The sequence below is a fragment of the Pseudophryne corroboree genome, chromosome 5 (assembly GCF_028390025.1).
Source record: "Pseudophryne corroboree isolate aPseCor3 chromosome 5, aPseCor3.hap2, whole genome shotgun sequence".
NCBI classification, from domain to species: Eukaryota; Metazoa; Chordata; class Amphibia; order Anura; family Myobatrachidae; genus Pseudophryne; species Pseudophryne corroboree.
The window spans coordinates 88,322,552-88,335,804 of NC_086448.1; the positions used below are offsets into that span (position 1 = coordinate 88,322,552).

The window sequence follows — 13,253 nt, forward strand, 5'->3', positions numbered from 1 at the left end:
TACAATGTCTAGGTAGACCGTCAGTAGGTCGACACATTATGATCAACGGGTGCAAAAAGTCAACAAGAAAATGGTTGACCCTTTTTCTCGCTCTTCTTTGCGAGAGTACACATTTGTACTGATGGTGGTCTTATAAAACGTATTATACAAGATTTGGCCTAAAAAGCAACAACGTGGTGACCATTTTTGTGTCGACCTGACGTTTTTGCCCTGTCAACCTTTTGTACCTGTTGACCTTAACCACTCTCAACCTAATGCACGTCGACCATATGTTGTCGACCTGTTGACTTTCTACTTATACATTGTAGATCTGTTATACCACACCGCCGTGGAACAGCACAACTGCCCCATGAGCACTGCTGCAGTCATTACCGTAACCCTATCTATGTTTCACACTTTGATAAATACATACCAAAAGGGAGATCACAGAATCAGCCAGTACAGTGACACGGTTTTCCATATGACGTGATAGGAAATGTTCTTTAACTTGGGTTTTCCGCTGTCTTAAACAACCAGTAGACCGTGCGCTTCTGTGACTTGCTTGGGTACAGTCTTTCTGTGCATACTTACTTTTCATTTAAAAATATATGGGTTCATTTATAGTACTGGAAATACTTGTTAATCCAGAAAGAACACTATCCGTTTTCAAAAGCATTGTTTATCTTATACAGATCAGAGGACAAATGTAAATGATCCCCTGGTACGTGATCTGTATATACACAATTTGTACTCTTCCCCTATATAATCCCGTCTCCACGGTTGCCCCGCTCTGGATAACGTTTGAACTTCAATAAGCGACCATAACTTTTACCCCCTCTGCATATACAGATGTCTCATTATACACTATTGACACAGTCGCACTAAGCAGCCCTCCTCAGTGCGCCAGGTCCCATGCGACACGGCTTGTGTCAATCCTCTTTTTGGCTCAAATGTGTGTTTTAGGGGAAGATGTACTAAGCAGTGATAAAAGTGGAGAAGTTGCCCATGGCAAACAATCAGCATTGATGTAACATTTATAATGTGCATACTATAAAAGTATGCAGAGCAGCTGATTGGTTGCCATGGACCACTTCTCCACTGGCTCACTTCTCCATTTTTATCACTTCTTAGTACATATCCTCCTTCGTCGCACAAACTCAACAAGCAACAAAACTGCTTAACTAGACTGATTAGGTGGGTGACGCTTGTGCGACTGAGTCTGAGGGGGAGATGTACTAAGCCTTGAAGAGAGATAACATACTAGCCAATCAGCTCCTAGCTGCCATGTTACAGGCTGTGTTTGGACAGGAGCTGGTTGGTTGGTAGTTTCTCTCTTCAGTTTCCAAGGTTTAGTACATGTGTCCCTGAATCTGTATACAAAGTGCTACGGTGCAGCAGCCGCAGCTTTTTTTTTTTCTTTTTTCAAGCCAAGTTCCGTTGTACTTTTAAAGAAAATGTCACTATGCTATACCACTCTGCGCAGCGCAACTCACTCGCGCTGGGTGTCTCACGCCATTTTAGTGTTTGAGGACACATCTGTACATCGTCACTTTATCTATTTACTAAGATAGAAGTTCTTTAATGACATTACTAGCTCCAAGTGAAAGTGTATACTGTATTATATGTTTTGTTACTTGTTAAGCTAACAAAATGGCTGCCACTGTGTATAGGTGACCTCCATATGTACATTTTTGATGCTGAAGACAGGAGTTGGGTGTTCTGTGTGCAGTTTGGACATAAGTTTTTGTAATTTGAAGAAGTTTTATGTTTGCAGTTCTCACCTTGTTGTTGTGGGTGTTTGTGGTACACACACAGGGTCAAGACTGCAGCCCCGAGTTCACTTTGCAAGGAGTGCCCTGGACCTGCCTGGTAATGCCACCTACAAGGACCTGGCCGCTTTCCTGACCTCCGTCAGCACTTCCTCCGAGGTTGACAACTTTCCCTACTTGCTAGGATCAGATGGAAACTCATCAGGTTAGTAATGTGCAGTGGTATATGTGCACTCTCCTATTCTTTTCTTTTCTTTTTTTTATTCATTCAAATCCAGGCTAGATATTGGTACAAATATAAAATGAAACACACTTATGTCATATGCCTCTAAACAAAAATAAATAGTTTAGACAAAGTTTTAACCTTCTCCCAACCGACCACAGTTGATTTACAAACCGACTCGGAGCTCTGTGTTTCTAACCCATCGCATGTTGACTGCGTCCGGTAACATTGCGCACTCCCATATGCACAATCTTTCCTTGACCTGGGCTCCTGTTAGATTCAAATCAGATATCACTGATTCCATTGCAGCTTTCCATCTTTATTCGGCCTCCCCAAATCGAGATTAATTCTAAAATAAATTATATGTACAATTTCTCCTTCATCCTTATGGGACACTGGAGTAGCTCACAGTGGGGTATAGACTGGTGGTCAGGGTGCCGGCACTTTACGTCACACAGCACCAAATCAAAGTCGTGTCTTGTTTGACTCTGTCAGGTCGAATCCGTTATATACAGTGTTCTCTCACCGGACAGTAAGTGCGGCTATGTGTCGCACTTACAGTACTGCTGGATTCACAGATAACCCCACTTCACGTCAATACCCCACAGACTAAACCACATCCCAAATATTTATCGGTCTTGACCCCACTTTATCCCTAACTTGGGTCCTTTAAATCCGGATGGAATGAGGATGTTATTTTGCTATGGTTGCGTTTTTGAGAGAGCAGAGGGTGAAATGTGGAAATTGTTACTTGGAAGAGCTGTACGGAATACGAAGCTGCCAGTAAGAGCAGGCCAAGGCTCAGCACAATATAACGAGGGTGTGTTTGGCAGTGTAAGGAACTGAGTGAGTTAGGAAGCTGACACTTCCAGTTGGGCTGCTGGATGGGACTTGGCCAGAAGTACAAGTCAAATGTCACGTTTGGTTCATTCGGACACACTACAGGTGTGCCAGGCTGCCACATGACTGCTTAATCTGCAGTTACTGCCTGGCACAAGCACTGACCCTGCTGGCATCTATTATACTTATACGGACTGTAACTGCTCATTCGTATATGACGTTCTATTGCCATGTGCTTTTTCAGCTACTTACTGTTGTGTTATTTCACAGGGAACAGCAGCAGATTTGACCTCACCCCGGTCACCGCAGTCAGTATTCATTTGCTCAGCAGCGATAAGACAGACATCTTGGTTCAAGGACCAATCTATGTGACTGTGCCGCTCATAGCTCACAGCAACCTGAAGCATAATGCCCATGTTCCCGCTTGGAGATTCGACCAAAATCAAGGTAAGAGGGTGTAATGGCGGCTGTACAGGAGCTTTCCGACATATCACAGCATCATACAGTAAATAAGATCTGTCCGTGCTGAGTGCCGGGACTTTTTTCTGATAGCACCGAGGCATACCGCCGTCTCTCCGTTCCATTGGTCTGTACGCCTAGGGCTCCCTATTTAGAAATGAAAGAACCCAGGAAATTAGATTTTTGGTATGGTAATGCAATTATGGTGTCATCAGGAAACTCCAGTCACATGGTTTAGATATTCGTTACTGCTTAACTTAGTTGTTGAAATGTAATTAAAGTACTTTAAACAAAAAAAATAATCTTTTTTTCAAGAAACTTGTGTCGCTGTAGTTGTATCCAAACCCTCTTTGTGTATTTTTTATCAAGCAGGTTTTGTGGTGTTAGATAGAGCTAAGTTAGTTGTGTTTATAAAAGGTTTCCTTTGTAATATAGTTTACAGTTTTGGAGGTGGGACGTTTTCCTCAGCAGTATCCTTCCTGCCTTTTAGCTGCCAAATTTGCTTTTACTTATAATTCTTAACCATTTATTTATATCCCAGTCACCTGCATACTGTGTCGGCGGCCATTTTGTGAGCTGAACCAAACGACACTGAGACACAGTGGGCCTGATTCAGATGTGGACGGAGCTTTTGCTCCTTCTTCTATGGAAGCAGCAGCGATAGCACTAATATGATAATACAGCAGGGGGCATCACGCCTCCTGCATGCATTAGTGAGCCGAGCTGCGTGCTAGGATGCAGCATCGATCCATTCGGCAGCTGGAGAACCATGGGGTCATGCAAGCTGGCCGCTGCAGGTGCTACAAAGCGGCCAAGTAATCTCAGTCCTCCAACGGAGATCCTGGCCTCATCCCTCCTGGCAACAGGACTCCCACACAACAGTGGTGACATCGTCTCCATTTTGGCAAATGGAGGCCGTCACTGCCCCTCCTCACACCCCTAACGGCAACAGACTGTCAATTACTGACAGGATGATGCCGTACTGTGTCCTACATCAGATTCTATGCACTATGTTTAGCATCACTGTCCACATCTGAGGGAGATGTACTAAGAAGTGATAAAAGTAGAGATGTGAGCCAGTGGAGAAGTTGCCCATGGCAACCAATCAGCTGCTCTGTATAATTTTATAGTATGCAAATTATAAATGTTACTTCAATGCTAATTGGTTGCCACGGGCAACATCTACACTGGCTCACTTCTCCACTTTTATCACTGCTGATCTCCCCCAAAGACCCAGTGTGACGTCGTAGGCAGAATATTTGTCCAGTCTTCAGATGTCTCTCTCTCTCTCTCTCTCTCTCTCTCTCTCTCTCTCTGTGTAGGTGACAGAGACAGTCACTCTATATTGCATCATTTATCAATGGAAATAATGGCTGTAGTAAACGTGTAACTAATATGTATAATTATTCATGAGTGTGTTGCATGATGCTCAGAGATAACATAACGGATGTAGATTACTTGAGTATGTTTAGCCATAAGTGATGGATAGGTTACGTATTGACTTAACCATATCTGACAATACAGTAGATAAGGATCTCAAGTAATAATGCATCATATCAACACGGTCCATTCAGATCTCTACGACCTACACCTGTCCCCTTCAGACTGTGTTTATTTAATCACTAAGGAAACTGCTCTCTGGAACAGTCTATTAAGCACATGATGTGTTTGCTGAGCAAACCGGCCACAGACGCAGATAAAACAACGGCGATCAGCCGGAGTAGCAGATATGAGGTTTATTTTCTGCTAAATGTTTGTTTAAACCAGGCGTACAGCTTTCTTTATACTGCTACCTTTATAACCTCACACATGCCTAACCTGCGTGTTGTGTACGGCATTTATCTGTAGGTGAGGCGCAGACTGTTACTGAATATCCCCCAGAGTACTGTATATTGGCCAATCCAGCTGTTCTGGAAGAGATTTCTTTCTCCTTATGCTGGGTATACACATGGCAAACGGATCTGCTGTGTGGCCAACAAGCCAACAGATCTAACGATTGGTAAGGTTAATACCCAGACGATATTCTGCATACACACTGGCCAATCATCTGCCCGATATGTCTGCCCAGCAGAGCTCATTAGAATATGCCCGCCTTCTTGTGACGACCTATTCAATGGATTCTGCGACCAATATATCGTACAGTCGGTTGGATGCCAGAACACACCCGCAGAGGTTACGATATATCTGTATCTGCCGTGCTGCACATCCGATGTGATATATCGGGGAATGACGTGGTTCACAGATATATTGGGTGAGCACACCAGACGATGGTAAAGTCGATATATTGTTTGTTGGCAGTAAGAACGATATAGAGTCAAGGGTGTTCCCAGCCTTAGATCCATTCACGAGGTTACACAGGGAGAAGCTAAGGGACTGTCACATCTCTTAATCCTGGCATCTCTGGCTAATGACAACCCCTGTGCTACATTTTGGCAGATGAAGCTTTGAATGTGGGGGCAGATGTATTAACCTGGAGACGGCATAAGAAAGTGATAAACCAGTGATGCAAGGTGATAAAGGCACCAGCCAATAAGCTCCTAACTGTTAATTTACATATTGGAGCTGATTAGCTGGTGTGGTTATCAGCTTGCACTTATCACTGGTTTATCACTTCCTTATGCCATCTCCAGGTTAGTACATCTGCCCCCATGGTCTCTTACTATATTTTATTTGACAAGTGAGTAGAGCACATTTATACCCCTGACAGGTGACGTATATCAGAGTGTCACAGGCTAGCCTGCGGTGGATTGGGCTTGGCAGCTGTGGTACAGCCTGTTCTGTGATTGGTTAACACAGAGACTGTTTAATATTTCTAGGACGCTTAGTAACGATGACACATTACATATCCTGTCATTCAGAGGACAAATCTGGGCGATAACAGAATGTATAGTGCCCCGATCCAAGGGCCTAATTCAGACCTGATCGTAGATGTGCTTTATTGTGCACATCTACAAACAGTCACACCAACATGCGGGGGAAGCCCAGCACAGGGCTAGACCGCCCCACGTGTCCGCCCCTGCCCTGTCGCACAAGTACAAAAGCATTGCACAGCGGTGATGCCTTTGTACTTAAGAAAAGCTCCCAGCCAGCGCAGCTCCTGTGCGCTGGCAGGGAGCTACTCGTCACTGCCCGGGTCTCAAAGGCTGCGTGTGATGTCACGCAGCCGCCGTGGCCCGATTTGCCCCCCCCCTTCCCAGAGGCCCAGGCACGCCTGCGTTGCCCGGACCGCGCCCCCTAAACGGCGTCCAAACGCAGCCGACCTGCCCCCTCCCGCCCAGTGACCGCCTCTGCCTGTCAATCAGGCAGAGGCGATCACAGGGCTACAACAGCCGTCGGCTGTCCGCCATGTGTCGGCGCATGCGCAGTTCAGACCTGATCGCTGCTGTGTGAAAACGCACAGCACCGATCAGGTCTGAATCCGCTCCCAAGTGTATTAATATCATGGGCAAATTAAATTTACAATGCTTTCAAACAAAACAATCCAGTCTTACTTTCACTGTTCTAGAACGTTACAAAATATGTGATGTTTTATAGAATTATGCCCCAAATATTCAATTAATGTTTTGTTTTTTTGTTTATTTGAGAAAAAAATCTCTTCACCTCCTTTTGACTTTTTTGAAAACATCCCCAGAAGAAAACCTTGATGTGCAAAACAGCTTTATATTTCCAGAATTCACTTTCATATTCTGCAGGAATGACCCTTGGCTAATACTACGTTTGGATCTTCGCCACCTCCCGGTATTATAGAGACTGGACAAAGTGTCTCTTGCTGGGAGGAAATTTAGACTCTGCTTTTTTTTTTTTTTTGCGGAGCACACAAAAGTTTTAGGAGCCAATAACCTGGTCGGTCTTTTCCCATGTGATTCTTGCTGAGGAGATGTTTCGGCAAAGCTGGATCATATCATTGTAGGCTGCAGTGTTAATTTAGATTAAGAGTTTGGGCTGATAGTAAATGTGTATGATTTGGAACCCTTAAATTTGGCTGCTGCAGTGCATTCAGCCGTGATTGATTGTTGAGCCTAATTCAGACCTGATCGCTTTAGCAAATTTGTTAGCTAATGGGCAAAACCATGTGCACTGCAGGGGGGGTAGATATAACATGTGCAGAGAGAGTTAGATTTGGGTGTGGTGTGTTCAAACTGAAATCTAAATTGCAGTGTAAAAATAAAGCAGCCAGTATTTACTCTGCACAGAAACAAAATAACCCACCCAAATCTAACTCTCTCTGCACATGTTATATCTGCCCCCCCCCCCACCCCTGCAGTGCGCATGGTTTTGTCCATTAGCTAACAAATTTGCTGTTGCGATCAGGTTTTAATTAGGCCATAGTCCCATTGGCGACCCCAGACTTGTTTTCACTTTCTCTTTTGTCTTCAAGGTGGTAGAACATATGAGTTATCAAAAGGGTTTTCAAGTCTAAAAATGACTTTGTATGTGGGCTGTTTTCTCAGCTGGGGCACAAAGTCAAATTGTAGTCCCTACTGCAGCTTGTGAGGACAACCAGTGAAAGCTCAGAGGTGGTGATGTCTCACCAGATCATGTGGAACAATAGGAGTAGGCGCGAGTACTGTACTAAGGGGTCTATTCATGAAGCAGTGAAAAGTGTGGAGAAGTGAGCCAGTGGAGAAGTTGCCCATGGCAACCAATCAGCATTGACGTAATATTTGTTATTTGCATACCATACTATTGTACGGAGCAGCTGATTGGTTGCCATGGTTAACTTCTCCACAAGCTCACTTCTCCACTCTTTTCACTGCTTCATGAATAAACTCCTATGTCCTGCCAACAGGCAGTACAAAGTTAAGTTATGGGGCTATTAAAATACAAATGAGCAGATAGATATGGTTCTCCAGGGTGTATTGTGTTGTGGGGGTGGTATTCATGTGACCGCCGGTCAGCTGACCGACAGTCACATGACCTCCTCCACCAGCCCGACGGGTCACTGTCCCGATGGTCGGCATGCCGACCAACAGGGACTATTTCCACTCGCCACCGAGCCCGCAAGGGGCTTGCTGCACTCGCCCCTCCCCGCCGGGATCCCGGCGTCTGTAAGCTGGCCGGCGGTCAGGAGACCGCCGGTCAGCCGTACTACACCCGTGTTGTGGTAATATATGTCTGAATATTGACATATATTACTTTTCTGTTGTAAAGCAGGGTACACAGTAGGCGGCAAAATGTTGTGATCGAACCGACTTATATCAGGCACATCATCTAGTGTGTTCCCACTACTGCACACTCCCACGGGTCGTCCTATCGTCTCACCCTGCATGCATTGGAATGCGGCTGTGAACGATGTATCGCGCTGTCGCGCAGTATATATCATTCATTGTGACTGGGACGGCCGATGTATCGTTCCATATACAACTGTTTATCCCTTTCTATTCTTTGGGAACTGTATTGACTAAACATGCCTTGGCCTAACTATGTTAATCCTTTGTGCGGCCACCAGGTCATGGCACAGACATTGGCATAGGAGCTTTAGGAGCCAATCAAGGGATTGTGGAGAAAGGGAAAATAGTGGCTCTCTCGTTAACAGTAAGCTCCACATTCAGACCTATTACACAGAGTGAATATAAAGAATAGGGTTAGTTGGCTGCTTACTGGCACATAATCTGTGACTTTTATGAGGCATTTGGGAGTTATTTTCTCTTTACAAGGAAAACACTTCTTCCAGTTAAAGCTGCAAACAAACCCAGGCTTTGTTGCAGGTCTGCAGCTTGGCGGCATTCTTTACCCTTTTACTTTCTTTACAAGTTTCCGAAGCCGAGCATATTATTACACTGGGTCACATGACTGGGCTGCTCCAACTTTAAATTAGGAAAGGGAAAATAATGCCTAAGGCCGTTAGAGGTGCAGATCACATGAACACGGCTTCACAAAGATGGTTTTGTTGCAGTTTTACGTATGAATTTGCCTCCAAGCAAAACATCTAAAACCTATGGAGGAGCTTAGAAAACCCCCCAGAAACGTGCTATTAAGTATTTGTTGTTAGCGAAGTCATTTGTCCTGTACGACTGTCATTTGTTAAAGGTCCAGGATCACCATAGTGAAGTATTTGGATGTATGAACTTTTATTTCATGCAGAGATTGTTCTGCAATCATTGTTTTGCGTGGGATCAGTATGATATACAGACGGTCAGGATGCTGGCCGTCAGTATACCGACAACGGCATCCCGGCCGTCAGTATGTCGGCAGCGAGGGCGATCGCAAAGAGTCCCCTTGCTGCGCTCGCCACAGGTTTTATTCCCACTCTATGGGTAATCCTTGTTAGCAGGGATTGCAGCTGTCGACATTGTCAGCAGTCGGGATTCTGGCGTCTGTATTCTGACCGCCAGGATCCCAAGCATCGGCAAATTGATTGCATCCCTTCTGTGCATTATGTAACTATGGGGCATCCCAGTTCCCTCTGTTCCCTCTCCTCACTTCATAAAACTGCCCCTATAACATGCAGTCCTGACTGACACATCACCCATTTCCTGATACACTCTGTGCTGCGGAGGGACTCTGCTCCTGCTATGTAAACAAGTCTGGGGCACCCTGCTTTCTAATGATCTGATTGGCTAAAAGACAGGGTACACACAGACTACCAGAAGGTCAAGACTGAATACAATAAGCGTCACAGGCCCTTGTGGAAAGCAACCGGAAAACTTTTGCTGGTGTAGTCGCGGAAATGTTATTGAATAGTGTTAAAAATCAAGAACTGGTGGAATTATTTCTTGGCCTGATGTAATGAGGGTTATTTTCAGTGTCTAATTAGTGCAAGGTAGACCATGAACGCAAATGTCTGATTAATTGCAATTTGTGTTCGGGACGAAGTCACAATAGTTTGTGTATAACCCTTGGTTTCTGCTGTGGAGTGATGGGTAGTACCAGATTTGCTTTGGAAAACAAAACATAGATGGTTTAGCCGCACAAATTGAGCTAATGTTCCAAAATATGCTGTGGAGGTGGGGGGGTGTAAATGTATTTGTGATTTTTGCAGCTCATTAACATAAAACTGTAACCTTTTATCATGGGTGTCAATATCAATGAACTTACAGTGAAAGAAATTGCCGTTAATATTTACAGGGAAATGTAACATGAGAATTGCACAAGCAAAAGTAAAATCTCAGTAATTAAAAAAAAAAAAAAAGCGATAACTGAATGTTTTTAATCATAGTCTGCATTTTATATTTGTTTTCTTTTGTTGTTGTTTTTTTTAATGTTTATTGCCAGCGTCGGTATGCTGACTGCCGGAATGGTGACTACATCCCACGTGAACAACACCAAAGCAGACACATTAAAAGTTCAACTCAAGCCGGATTCAATTAGCATAATTTTCTCTCAACAAGTCTCTTGTGTCTATCTATCCCATGTATTCTTATCGCTCATTTTCAGCCTTCTACGATATCGTTTATACCAGTGGTTCTCAAACTCGGTCCTCAGGACCCCACACAGTGCATGTTTTGCAGGTAACCCAGCAAGTGCACAGGTGTATTAATTACTCACTGACACATTTTAAAAGGTCCACAGGTGGAGCTAATTATTTCACTTGTGATTCTGTGAGGACACCTGCAAAACATGCACTGTGTGGGGTCCTGAGGACCGAGTTTGAGAACCTGTGGTTTATACAATATTTCCCAGAGTACGCTACGGCTGATGGACGATGCGCGTTCCCGCGGGTCATTATCGGCCCCTCTGTCGTCTGTACATGCAGCTCAAATTAGATTTATTGTCCAAAACTGCATGTACGGGTCGCCCGCGGCGTGACCTCTCTGAACGATATCGTTGGTGATATCTTCCAGTGTGTACGCGCTATATTGGCCGCCTGGGAGGAAAGGGAAAACGCTAAACCTCATGGAGCTTATCGTCAAGCGTGTGCCCCCTTTAGATTGAAAGGTGCTACATTGTCTGACACTGGGATATCAGGGCAGACCTAAAACAGGGACATAAAGTTAGATAAAATAAATGCCAATATGAAGACCGGGATATAAGTGTAGTCAGTGTAGAGGTGATGTTGGAGGGCAGATAAGGGAATTGGTTACCCAGAGAAGCCGATAAAGGAGCCCTGTGGAACCGACAGGGATTTGCGGGGTTGGAGGGAAGGACATTCCAGAGAAACGTGCATTGTGAAAGGTAGGAAATGGCCATTAAGGCCAATGGAGTAATCGGTATGCAGGAGAAGGGGGTGATCAATGTTGTCTTGGGCAAAAGAAGGTCCAGGAGGATGACTACGGCTCTTTTTTTTTTTGGGGCTTGATACTCACTGGAGCGACCACCAATCGTTCTGACTTTACTGGCGATTTCCCTTGAGCCCAGAACTAGCCAATTTGAGTGTACACACACTGCAATATTGCAAACGACCGAACGATGTAACGTATTGCTTGGTCGCATATTATTTATCGTTTCTCCTGTACACAGTGGAGCAGCCCTCATAAGGATCCCCTGGAAAGTTGAATAATGGGCTGTACAAATAGGGTTAACACCATTTTTCCTGTGCAGTATTGCTTTGTGTTTATCCTGCTGAATGCTCTACATAGCTTACTGCTTTGTGTTGCTTTGCTCTACAAAGTGATTCTTTGGTCTGGTAGTCATGAATGATTATCGTTTTCAAGCTTTGCTTACCTAGAGACTATGCTGCACAGTAGAGAACTCCGCACAACAATCTGCACCGTCCTCCAGCGTCCAGCATACACGGAAATGGCGGAGAGCAGTTTGAGGAATGAGGAGTGTCTAGAAGGTGACGTCCAGTCAAACTGACTTATCGCCGGTATTCCGGTTGGCCATACACACTTTTAGATGTGCATTATATTGCTAGCGATATCTCTAGGTTTGATGTGCAGCACAACAAACCTGACGACGTTGCATGCGACTGTGGGTATCCATATTCAGAGTACAAACTGAGGTGTTTTGTCATTACGAAATGGCGAATCGGCCCAACATTGCTCCAGTGTGTACCCAGCTTAAGATTAGGTGGGTGGTTTGTGCTGAATTTTAAGAAAATCAATGTAGTTGAATGATATTGATTTTTGTCTTTGAAATCGGTGGCCAAATTATGGGCTGTGAAGGAGTAATTTGAGGGAAGTACATATCGGAGCTATTGGCTGGTGCGTTATCACCTTGCACTTATCACTGCTTTATCACTTCTCCAGGTTTAATACATCTGCCCGAAAGAATTGATGGGGGTTAGAATATTGAGTAAATATTAGAGAAGTGAAGTACTGTATGTTTGCTTGGCGAGGGTAACGGCACCGTAGGAAGATGAATTTAGTGAAGGGCCTTGGCATTGGTGACTGATGCTGAATTATCAGGGCAGGACAATACAGACATAAGAGAGAGTAGCTGGAGATTGTGGTCTGAGGATGTGGAAGGCTGAGTGGGAGAAAGTAGACACTGAGCAGAAGTGGAAGAAGACTGGGCAAAGGGGTCATCCATAACAGTGAGATTAAGACCACTGGAAGGAATGGGAACATTAATGGCAACTGGTGGTGGTGGCACTGATGGAAATGTTGAGATCCCCTAGTATGAAAGTAAGCATGTCAAAGGATAGGAAATAAGTGAGCCAGGCAGCAGTATTATTAAATAAATGTGAAACTGGACCTGGAGGACCATTAATGACAGCTCCACAAAGGGTTGAGAAGAGGAGATAGACAGACTTCTGAGTAAGAGAAAGTGAGGCAGGGTTCCTGGAATGCGGCTCATGGTGTAGCATGGGGAAGGTAGAAAGCCTGTTCCGCTTCTTTGGGGGTGAGGGATTTTGTAATGACTAGATCGTGGATTGGTGGGAGTTTGTGACAAACAGATCTCACTTTCCAAAGTGTACATGAAAAGTGTAGGGTGAGCAATAGAGAAACGTGGATAGTATTGGGGTATTTGAATTACCAAGTGAGTGGAAAGTTTCGGGGTGAAATGAAGAGTGTGAGCAGGATGGGAATTGCATGGGGCCCAGGGATTGGTGAGAATTGAGATGTCACCAGGAGAAGTTGCAGAACAAGAAATAAGAC

At 44.6% G+C, this 13,253-nt stretch overlaps 1 protein-coding gene across 1 annotated transcript in view; it reads left to right on the top strand.

The window, feature by feature from the left end:
* FAM171A1 (family with sequence similarity 171 member A1) overlaps nucleotides 1-13,253 on the top strand; it is a 205,279-nt gene that overhangs the window by 157,287 nt on the left and 34,739 nt on the right. The window contains exons 4-5 of the mRNA XM_063921462.1: nucleotides 1,795-1,953; nucleotides 3,082-3,258. Of these exons, the coding sequence (XP_063777532.1) occupies nucleotides 1,795-1,953; nucleotides 3,082-3,258 (336 nt within the window). The remainder of the gene's footprint in view (nucleotides 1-1,794; nucleotides 1,954-3,081; nucleotides 3,259-13,253) is intronic.